At 47.3% G+C, this 12,195-nt stretch overlaps 1 protein-coding gene across 1 annotated transcript in view; it reads left to right on the top strand.

Moving 5' to 3' along the window:
- Window positions 1-12,195, top strand: part of PTPN4 (protein tyrosine phosphatase non-receptor type 4) — a 226,146-nt gene that overhangs the window by 161,164 nt on the left and 52,787 nt on the right. The window contains exons 14-15 of the mRNA XM_084643654.1: window positions 8,307-8,441; window positions 9,953-10,111. Of these exons, the coding sequence (XP_084499780.1) occupies window positions 8,307-8,441; window positions 9,953-10,111 (294 nt within the window). The remainder of the gene's footprint in view (window positions 1-8,306; window positions 8,442-9,952; window positions 10,112-12,195) is intronic.

Here is a 12,195-nt window from a genome sequence, read left to right on the forward strand (position 1 = left end):
AGTAGATGAGAACAAAATTATTTGGAAAGTTCTCCCAAACTGAATAGAGTGATCTGTTGGTGTAACATTGTTCTTCTGCACAGCCCTTGGGGAAATATTCAGATTCATTAATCTTTGATGGTGGACCATCAAAACAGGTTGCTTGCCCCAAAAGGAAAGGTAATATTTGTATTGTGGGCAGCATTTAGGAGCCCCACACACAGACATATTCCCTGGCATCAGTCTGTAGGGGTACCTTCTCCATAAATCCAATTCAAGCACCTCATCCATCCATCTAATTGAGATTTATGATTAAATCATCTGTCTAGGATTTTACACTGTGCCTATCACTGTGGTGTCTGAGCACACCGTTGTATAATTTGTGTATCTGGGAAAGTATCTCCAATTCTGCTGACATATATAGGTTCCCTTATACTAATGATTGTTGTTCTTTGCATGCTGGTCCCTATGTGGAGTCCAAACATCGGTGCGCCAGGAGCTGGAACCGTTCATAATAGTGTGTGTTGACCTGCACATGCGTCGTGCATCAGCCACGTGGCGTTTCCATGACTTCAGCTCTAGTTCCCTCTTACCATTGCATAGCCAGAGTAGAAACCCCTGTTCCTCGTGCTCCTAGCCTGCTTAGTAGTACTGCGTTTTCCCTCTTTTTGCCTTGTACATAGTTAGTTTATTTTATAGTCGTAGTTAGTTGTCCATTTTAGATGGTTAAGTGTTCCTTGTTGGAATTCTCTCCTTTGTGGTACCCTGTAGCGGGGTGGTTACCTGCTCCTGCCCTCTAGGGCTTAAAAGTCAGCCCTGGACTAGGCTGATTGGGGGAATGGCTGCAGCTGGGCCATGCCCCAGTCAGGCTGCAGCTGGGCCATGCCCCAGTCAGGCCGCAGCTGGGCCTGTAAAGGGGCTGCTTGGCTGAAGCTTAGCCAGAGTGTGTCTCTGTGTTCAGAGAGGGAAGGGCCTGGCTGCAGGGACCTGAGGGAATACCTAGATTGGGGCAGGGCTGAGGGGAAAAGGCCTTCGGAGCAGGGGCTCTCCGGCCTGGAAACCTCCAGGCTGTGAAGCCTAGGTTAGGGCCTATTAGATACGGAGATTGCCAGGGGGCAGCCCATGGGTAGACAGAGGCAGCAGGTCCGAACCCCCTCACCTGTGATGAGTGGCTGATACACTGCAGTCTGCCCCGAGGAGCAGGGCTAAGCGATGACTGGCAGTAACCAAGACTGAGGCGAGGTGGGGATAGTGGGTGGGGGTTCCCCGGGGAGGGGAGACCCTCAGGGATTGTTGGGGTTTACTGCCAGGGGGCAGCACCCCAGTGGGAGGAGGCACCGGGTCCTGGGAGGGACTGGGGCTGGCGGTAAGGTGGATCACCAGACAGCAGAGGGCGCTCCAGAGGCTGACGACCTAATTCCCAAGGACAACCAGCAGGAGGCGCCGCCGGGTGAGTCCGGCTCTATTACAGACCCTCTCTTCCGGCCTGGGTAGTGTGCGCAGGCAAGCTGGCTTTAAGTACTGTGGTTTGTGCCCTCACTCCTTCTCTGTAAGCATCGAGCACCAACACTGCCTTTATTATTTGGACAAAGCCCACATTGCCGCTCGCTGCTCCAGCTGCCACTACTTTCCGTCCTGGATTCAAGAAGCTCTGGAGCTTCATCTCTGAATGTTCCTCATGGAAGAAGCAATGCAGCCACATGCCCCTTCAGATCCGGGACCGGTAGATCTGTCAGAACTACAGCCAGCACCAGCAGCGGGCGCTTTTCCCTGCCCTTCCCACTCAGAATCAGCAGCACCGGCACCTCCACCTGAATCCCATTGTGCAGGATGCACACTCATGGGCACAAGGGTAGATCCCCGATGAGGACAGCCGCCAAATGCAGTGTTACCTCCCTGAGCTTCATGAGGTTGGGTGAAAAGTCGCAGGTTAACTCTGAGGTTCCCACTCTGCAGAAGCCTGGTTCAGAGTATAAGTCGAATGCCGGCACCGCCCCTCAGCCATGGTGACGGTCCCGCCACCATCACCTCCAGTGCCGTCCACGCCATCAGAACCATCTGGTCTGTCCCACCCGGTCCTGCGCACTCCAGGACGCTTGTTCCCCCCTGACACCGACAGCTGAACTGCTGCTGCGCTTCTCTGGCTCTCCTCAGCATTCCACATAGCCAGTCGTCCTTGGCTCTCCATCTCCGATGACGGAACTTCTCCTTCTTATGGATCGCCCTCCATCGCTCCACCCCACGCTGACATCTCCACCAACGGCCCCTCCTCTACCAGATCCATCTTTATAGTCAGACTGGTCCTCTGAACAGGACACAGCCTTCTCGCCAGCTCACTCCTACAGCCCAGATCCCTGCTGCCAACCCTATCTGCCTCACTGTATCTCAGCAGCCACCTCATGGCTCGCCTACCCTTGGGTACCGCCCATGCTGGGCAACCCCTATGCTGGCCATACTGGTCTGCCTGGGACCTGTGCTGCCACTGTAGCCTCTCCTCATGCCCACAGTACCAACCATCTTCACCTCCTGCCGATCCTCCTTCTGTCTATGAGGATCCCCATGAAGCCTCCAGTCTTCCAGCACCCTCTGTACCATTGGTTCCAGTAGCTCCCTCTGTCCCGACTGGGGCTTCTTCGTCTCCTGATGATGCCATCATCTCACCTGCACTCTCACCTCTGGATGACCATGCCCAATAACAGGACCTTCTCTGCCGTATGGCGATGGCCCTCAGTCTCCCCATGGAAGATGTCCAGGACCACCACAATCAGTTCCTACACATTCTGTTGCCTGCTGGGCCCTCCCGAACTGCCTTGCCCCAACACTATGCCATTCTCCAACTGGCACAAGCAGTTTGGCACACCCCAGCATCCTGCGCCCCCACTAGAAAACGGGTGAGCGTAGGTACTTCATTCCAGCTAAGGGTACAGACTTCTTATTCTCCCACCCTCCTCCAAACTCCTTGGTAGTCTAGGTGGCCACAGATGTGCTCACCAGCAACATCTCCATTCCCCATACGCACCCAGACTGGGCAGCAAAAAAGCTCAACCTTATTGGCTGTAAGGTCTATTCCTCTGTGGCCTTCAATTCCGCATTGCCAGTTACCAGAGCATTCTGGCAAAATAGGACTTCCTGTTCTACCCAAAAGTTGCGTACTTTCGAGCCTTCCTGCCCCCTGATAAACAGCGGGTATTCACTAGTGTGCTGGGGAGCCTGTGGTGCTATGGCCCAGGGTCTCTGGTCACACCGTGAGGTGAGGATGCATATCAACATTCTCGAACCATGTGCTATTTGCTTAGCTTGCCAGGCCTTCTGCCACTTCTCCGCCACCGCCATGTCCAAGTGTTATATGAGTGCTGCCACATTGTCGGACATGTCAACAAGCAGGGTGGAGCCCGATCCTGGTTCCTCTGTGCGGAGGCCATCCTCCTTTAGAACTGGTGCCTCCGGCACAACATCACCCTCCATGCGGTACACCTTTGGGGATGAACAACTTCCTTGCAGACCCACTCAGTCACTCCTTCCATGCAAAACAGAAATGAGAACTCCACAATCTCCTTCTCTGCTCCATCTTCCATGAGGGGCACTCCTCGATGGGACCTGTTCGCCACACTGACCAACCACAAACTCCTCTTCTGCTCCAGGGGAGCCCTTGGTCCCGGTTCGCGGGGAGACGCCTTTCTCATTCTCTTGACCAGTGAGCTCTATTACGCCTTCCTGCCCATTCTCCTGCTTCCCCAGATCCTACACAAAATCCACCAGGATTGAGGGACTGTTCACCTTGTGGCCCATGCTTGGCCCTGCTAGTATTGGTTTCCAGACCACCTTCATCTCTCCACTAATTCTCCAGTTCCACTACCCTTGCTCCCTGATTTCCTCACTCAAGCCCACAGCTGCCTCCGGTACCCCAATCCCAGCCCTTTTCACCTCATGGCGTGGTATTTGGATGGAACTTGCACATGTTCTGCCCCCGTGCATGACGTCTTCATGCACAGTAGGCACCCATTTACCAGGGCTTGCGACCTCGCAAAGTGGCCCTGCTTCAGTGCCTGAGCACAGCACCACAACCTCTGTTTTTATTTTGGTGGTCCTGGTTTACCTTCTCCATCTTCGTTGCTCAGACCTCGCTCACTCCTCTGTTCAAATATACCTAGCAGCACTCAGTGCCTTCCTCCCACCTGTGGATGGGTTCTCCATTTTCATGCATCCACCTACTGCCTGCTTCCTCCATGGTCTCCTCAACATTTTCCCCTCGGTAGGAAAAACCGACCCCCTCCTGGAATGTCAACCTTGTTCTCTCCACCCTCACTAAGCCGCCCTTTGAACCCCTGTTGATTTGCTCCATTTCTCACCTCTCTGAAGGTGGTGACCTTGGTTGCCAACTCCTCCACACAATGCGTCAGTAAACTGGCAGCTGTGATGGCAGACCCACCTTTCACCATGACAAGGTCTCCCTATGCCTTCACCCCAAATTCCTTCCCGAAGTAGCCTCCTCATTTCACCTCAACCAGAGTGTACACTTACCCATCTTCTACCTTAAGCTACATGCCTCCAACAAGGAGTGCATGCTACACTCTCTTGATGTACGCCAAGGACTGGTCTTTTACCTCCAATACGCCCGAGCCTTCCGCGCCACCTCTTGCCACTTCATAGCCATCGTGGCCACGCTCTTTCCTCTTAACATCTTTCCCACTGGGTCTCCCGCTGCATTACTGACTGCTATGCACTCTGGTGTTCTCCCGTCCCCTCCATGGGTCACGGCCCACTCCACACAGGCTCATGCAACCACATCCGCTTTCCTTGCGAGCATCCCGTGGCAGGATATTTGTAGAGCGGCCACTTGGTCCTCCATTGACACCTTTACCGATCATTGTGTCCTAGCCCCTGCAACGGCAGATGTGGCTGTTGGCTACACTGTCCTCCTCCCAGCTCCATGGATCTGTTTAGTGACAGTGGGATTAAATCTTAAAGTTAGTGAACTGTGTTAAATGGTGTGGTGGTCCCTCACTCTCAAGTGGGGAGGGAGGCCACTCCACCTTGCTGTATCAGGCAACAGCACTCAGGCTCATGTCTCACTGGCGGGGCTGAGCTGTAAGAAGTCTATAGCTCTGTAACCGCCTAGCAGAGGCAAACAAGCAGTAACAGTCGGATGCTCTCGCCCCCTTGGGTGGGGCAGAGCAGTCTTCAGATGGCAGTCCCGGCAACTCCTCCCCAGGGTTAGCAGCAGACTGGAGAGGTCTGTCTCCTTCCGTAGCTCCTGCCCAACTGAGATTCAGGGCCGTTTCTTTATACTTCCTGTCCTGCCCTGGTACTTCCGGCGAGGGGGCAGGGAAGGGGGAGGGATTGGGTCTGGCTCCGCCCACCAGTGGAAGGGTATTGGTCCCTCTCTCTCAAGTACAAAGGGAGGCCACTCCACTTCCCTACAAATTGCTATTCCTTTTATTGGAGATGAAAACTCATCCACTGAGGTATCCAGATTCAGGATTCTACTGAACTTTCAAAGGCCATACAAGCATTTAGAATGGTTTGGTGGTTTACCTCCTTCCATCATTAGAAGTTATTTTGAATAATGTCAGTAATTAAAGTGATGCAGAAGAAAAATTAAATCAATAGCTAAAATATTTCAGATTATACCTAAAAGTTATCTAGGAGAGATTGTGTAGAGTTAGACATAGAGGTATTGAAAATTAGCACTCAGGTCAGAAACCAAAAAGCCACCGCATCGAAAAGCTCATGCTGCAGTGTGGTAACTTTTTCTTTGAAATTTCCCCAAAGAACAGGAAACGGAGGCAGCAAGCATAAGTGGGTGGGACTCTGAGGTTAGAACTGTTATTAAAATAAAATATTTGAAACTAAACTTTGCTGATAAACACTTCAGTTGTCTATGATGGTAGCCGAGAGTAGTATTCCAAGAGATCCGAACCTGAGTACAGTAAATAAGGTGAGTTTTTTTTCTTGAGTGATACTGTTTTTAGATTAAAAAAACCCTGAGCTTTCTTCTTTTAGAGAAAGTTGTATTAGTCTGTTGCAGCCTATAAAGTGTTAAGGAAGGTTTTCAAAGTTTAGTATCTACAAATTAGGTGGTTTAGAGCAATATCGTTTTGAAAAGATAAAAGAATTATTGATATCATTAAGTACTAGAATGCACTCCTTTTTAAAATGAATGGTTTAAGCACACTAATGAATGTGAAAGAGTCCCTGTAACTCTGTGTGGTAAATGTTCAAATTCTTAGCTGCAATGAAGCATCAAATTCTTCTAATCCAAAATTTCATATAACTTCTTTGTTTTTAGTTTGTAAAATCTCACTCTGTTTTTGTAATTTCCATCTATTAGTTTTCTATAGCTTTTTTCAGAGCATCATAATTAAGTTCATTTTTATTTTGGACAAAAATAGTATTTTTTTCTTAGTGTTAACTTTTATGCCAAACTCATTTTTGAAGACCTTTTACTGTATTAGCTTGAAAGCAAGGTGTGTTGGTGTTAATTACATGTAGACTGAATTTTAATACCTTATTTAGTTCTATAGAAAGCATCTTAGCACATCCTATTAATACCAGTTAGTATGTCATCCAAATTGTTTTACTAATGTAAATAACAGAAATGTTAAATAATGTCATAATTACCATAAGGGAATCTACCTTTCCCTGCTGTGGTAAAAACAGGAAATAAGGCATGATAAATCCATATTGAAAGTGCTTACATTTTCCTCATGAAATCTTATCTTACTTCAGGAGTGGATTTACCCCGAAACATGCCATGCTATAGCACAGGGCCCCAACCACAGGGGGCCCCAAAACATAGGCGTGGGAACTAGGAGTGGGGGGGGGGGCCTGCAGCATCCCCACGTTTTGTGCGGGGCTCCGCTGCTGCCCAGGTTCTGGGCTGCCGCCCCGGACACTGCAGGTTTCGCGGCTGCCACCCCATGCCCAGGGCTCTGCTGCCTCCCCCCGCCCAGGGTCCTGGCTGCCACCCAAGGCTCTGCAGGCTCTGCTGCCTCCCCCGCCCGGGGTCCCGGCTGCCACCCCCCGCCCAGGGCTCTGCAGGCTCTGCTGCCACCCCGCGCCCAGGGTCCTGGCTACCACCCAGGGCTCTGCAGGCTCTGCTGCCTCCCCCGCCCGGGGTCCCGGCTGCCACTCCCCGCCCAGGGCTCTGCAGGCTCTGCTGCCTCCCCCCACCCGGGGTCCCGACTGCCATCCCGCGCCCAGGGCTCTGCAGGTTTCGCTGCTGCCGCCCCGCACCCAGGTCTCTGCGGGCTCCGCTGCCGTCCGGGGTCCCAGCTGCCACCCCACCCCCAGGGCTCTGCGGGCTCCGCTGCCGCCCAGGGTCCCGACTGCCACCTAGGGCTCTGCGGGCTCTGCTGCCGCCCGGGGTCCCAGCTGCCACCCCGTGCCCAGGGCTCTGCAGGCTCCGCTGCCATCCGGGGTCCCAGCTGCCACCCAGGGCTCTGCGGGCTCCGCTGCCGCTCGGGGTCCCGACTGCCACCCCGTGCCCAGGGCTCTGCGGGCTCCGCTGCCGCCCGGGGTCCCGGCTGCCGCCCCGCGCCCAGGGCTCTGCGGGCTCCGCTGCCGCCCGGGGTCCTGGCTGCCATCCCGCGCCCAGGGCTCTGCGGATTCCGCTGCTGCCCCACGCCTGGGGTCCTGGCTGCTGCCCCACGCCACCTACGTTAAAACATATTGTTAGGAGCACAGCGGAGCCCTGCATAGAACATGAGGGTGCTGCAGCACTCTTCCCTCCCCTCCCCCACCCCAGCACTGCCGATGGGGGCGGAGGGGTGGGGGAAGGGGGAGCTGCCCCAGGGCCCGGCTATTTAAAAGGGTCCAGGGCTCCTGGCTGCTGCACTTGCAACAGCTGGAGCCCCAGGCCCTTTAAATGGCTGCCAGAGCTCCGGACGGTGCAGCCCGAGCAGCCGTGAAGGTCTGGCTCGGGGAGGCTAGCCCCTAGTCCAGCCTCTTCCAGGGGCCCGGAGCCGGCTCCCCCCACCTTGCCCAGGGGTCCAGCAATTCTGTCGGATTCATGCCCGCACCCCTAGTTCCCGCACCTATGGTCCCGACTGACGCCCCGTGGCCCACACCCAGCTCTGGACCCACGCCTGGGGTGGACATGGGTCTGGCTTCCTTTTTATTGGCTGGGTCCCTGGCAGGGGCCCCGGAAATGAAGCTGCACACAAGGCCCCACTAACTCTAAGTCTGCCACTGTCTTACTTTATCTTTCTACCTCCCATGGTCTTTGGATTTTTATGAGAGAACTTCCAAAGTTTTGTTGTGTAATTTGTGTAATTTTGCAATTATCTGATACAATTTCAAATCAGTTATTTACTTCATTCTTCTAGATCCCCAAGTAAACCCTTGGCACGGAAATTGATGAGTGGGATGGACTGGGAGGTAGTGAGTAGGAATTCATTGTCTGATGACAGGTTAGAAACACAGAGCCTACCATCACGATCTCCACCTGGAACCCCAAATCAGTAAGTAGAGTGGAGTATCCTTTCTGCAATCATCATTGCCTGTTCACCTCTTATTTGTCAGTTATCCCTGTTCATTACCAAAATAAAGTTGTTTGTTTCACAAGGGAGTTTTTACAAACTAGCTCTTAACATCCCTTGGTGTGGAATTCAATGTTCTAAATTTTATTTTTGCTGACATTCTTTGGTATATAATAATTCCAGATGCATCTCAAAAGCATCCAACCTATAAAAAAGTGTAACATTTGGCACTCAATACCATAATAGTTTGAGGAGATTCCCCAGACTTTTTCTTGCATGACATCTAACAGCTGGATTATAATTGCTGTATACTGAATATATCTGAGAGCGCGAACAGAGCATGTGAGATAATAATTATGGCTTGAAGAGATGACATTAATAAAACCTTCAGCTGTATAATTATTTTATTCAGGAATCATTTTAGAATTTAACTTTTTGGTTCAGTAATACAGTACCGCTTGTAAACGTGTTCCAGGTCTACGCTATAAAAAATGCCAGTGGGTTAATTTCCCTATTTTTCTGCATTTCTTTTATTCCCTACAGAATTTATTTTTCATACATCATGAAGCTTTCTTGTTTTCTGTTTACGATGAATGAAAAGCATTCTTGATTTTCTTTACAAAATAGGAAAGCAGTTCTTTAAGTGTGCTGAATGAGAGCTATCCAGTTCTGTATTGCATATACAGTGATTTCTCATTGAGAATCTCTCGTCTTTAGAACAGTTATTTCAAAGAGTGTTATGCAAATATCTGAAACATTTTACATTTTTCATTTAAAATATTGGTTTATTAATAATGCTTAGATTCTATAAAGCACTTTTCGCCCATAGATCTTAAGGCATTCAAAAATGAAGGTAAGTATCAAAAGACCCATTTTTCAGATGGGACGACTGAGGCAGGAAGTTGAAGTGTGACTGTCATGGGGTCACACAGTAAGGTTGGTGACTGTGTTAGGAATAGAATCCAGGGCTGAAATCCTGGGCCTGTTTAAGTTAATTAGAGTTCTGCCATTGACTTCAATAGAGCCAGGATTTCACCTCAGGTCCTCTTGACTGCCAGTCTGTCCACTGGATCATGCTATTATAAGCAGAACTCCTTTCTTTAAAGTATTCACGGCATGTTTTATGACCTTCAGTATTTATGGCAAGAGAGGGTTTTTTACCCATTTTATGAACTGATAAATAAGCCATTCTTCATAATATCTCTGATTGGGTTATTATTTAAGTATTTGTTGAAATAATAAAAAGATTTTGAGAATTTGAAATAATGGAACTGAAAAAAAAATGAATTGAATGAGAGAAAATGAATTAATGGAATTACAATTCACTGTTTAAAATTCTTCAGTAAAATTATCTATATGTATATATGCTTACATTTAGAAGGAAAGTAAATAATTTTTTTAAAATTATACATTTATAGTTATAGAACAATGCAGATTAAAAGCATCAATCTTGGAGAATTTTCTAACTGCTTAATTATTCTTTTCCTATTTAGTCGCAATTCTGCATTTACTCAAGAGGGAGCCCGTTTACGACCATCTTCAGTTGGACATTTAGTGGACCATGTAGTTCACACCTCACCAAGTGAAGTTTTTGCAAATCACAGATCTCCATCCTCCACCCAAGCTAATAGCATCATTCTGGAATCATCACCGTGAGTTCAGCCATTATTAATATATTATTACTATAGCACATTGAGGCCCTGATAGAGATAGTCCCTACCTTTGAGAGTTTATTTAGTTCCCTTTAATCTTTATCAATAAAGCCCAGGTCCAGAAAACGTTAATTTATAAATAACTATTTTTAGGGGGCATTAATATAGATCTGGTAAAAAGATAGTTGCCAGAGTAAGTGCCCATAATTCAGCCATTAAAATGGAGTAGGATTTTACTCGTGTCTTAATTTTATTCAGTGCCTATAGGTAGGGTTGGTGGAGTTATGCAAGTGTCATTCTGTATGTGTGTATAAGATATTTTTTGCAAGAAGGAAAGAATGCATGATTTTGTGGTCTGATGTAAAGGTTTTAGTGGCATGGATTTGGAAATGTTGCATTATTTTCAGGGGCCAAAAACTGTATTCTCTCTCTCATATTTAAACGATTTTTTTTAAAAAAAATATTGGTGCAATTTTCGCTATCTGTGCCTAAATCTCAACTTTACTATGAGTCCAATTATACAGAGCTCAGATGAAGAAGGAAACTAATATATTACACACCAGAAAAATGACACACAGTAATTTACCTATAGATAAGTGTCACAGGAATCTTCCATTTTCACTGGTGTAAGGCACATGTTTCTAGTTTTTCATGGTCACAAATTACCTGTCACTGAGCAGAACTAGTTATTCATGCTGGGGCCCAAAGGCTATTTTTGGTGGGGAATTCTGTATTTTGGGAAAATAGGAAAAATTTACATGTTTATTTTAAAACAAAGAAGTGGTTGTTTGAAGTTGTTCATAGGTTTCAAATGTTAGAAATTTTGATGGAACTGGATTAATGGGCAGAGTGCAAATAAAATAGTAGAAGGTGCGTAATAAATGCTATTTCTCTCTCTCGTATCACCACCAAATCTATTTCTATGTAGATAAATTGAACACTTGATGTGGTATAAAATAATTGTCATAATAATTTTGGGATGAGAGAGCTCTTCCATCAACATAATAAAACCACTTCCATGAGCTCTCCTGCTGACATAGCAATGTGTACACTACAACTTACGCCAGCGAAACTTATGTTGCTCAGGAGGGTGGTTTTTTCACATCCCTGAGCGACATAAGTTTTGCCCACACAAATTGTAGTGAAGACGTGTCATAAGTCCCATTTTAAAACATGTAGTTTGTCACCTGAGTGACATACGTCACTTTTAAAAACAGAACCTAGGCTCCTGAGTCATTTATGCGCTTTTGAAAATTTTACCTTCTTGTTTCTTTGAAGTGTCAAAATGTTACTGATTCAGGATTTGATAATGATAAAAGGATAGAGATCATCATTAAAAAATATCTGTGGACAGAAAGTTAACTTTAAACTACTTAGCACCAAATTAAAGTCCAGGTAACATGTGGCAGAGCACTTTTATGCATTAAATACATGGTGTATATATAATACAAATGAGCTTTTTATATTTAAAATAAAAAGTTCTTTGGACTGTAAACTGAGAGAGCTTAAAGTTAGGGAACTAAGAGAGCTATACCTCTCAGGACCCTTGTAGCATTAAGCCTGTTTATATCTGCAGTATTCTAGAGGAGATGCCTTGCATTACTTATGGATTCAGTTCATTTTAATTTGCAGAGTACACTTTTCACTGCCAGAAAAGTTTATTCTTTAGTGTGCTGTTTTAAGCAAATAAAACTAGTGGGTTTGCTGAATTGTTCTGATCACTTTTATGATGGAATATTTCGAATAACAGATATTGAGATCACTGAACTCATTTAGGTTGACACTTTTACCAGGAGTGAAAAGTCTGTAAATAAGATGCATGTCAGTGCATGTAAGTGCTGAAAAGTTTTTAAATAAAATTAAATCTAGTTCCAAAGCTAGAGACAAAAGTATACCCTGATTCCTGTAGTATTTAGGGTCAATGAAGCTTTGATCTAGCTTACTTTATTGCAGACACAACTGGGCTATCAGCACAAATTACAGGTGTTGCCTATAATCTGGATAATAAACTTTCAAGTCCTACATTTAACATTCTGGCAACTTTTCCTTTTGACATGTGATCCTCAACAGCAAATAAAGGAAAG

The sequence above is a fragment of the Lepidochelys olivacea genome, assembly GCF_965140295.1.
Source record: "Lepidochelys olivacea isolate rLepOli2 genome assembly, chromosome: 11".
NCBI lineage: Eukaryota > Metazoa > Chordata > Testudines > Cheloniidae > Lepidochelys > Lepidochelys olivacea.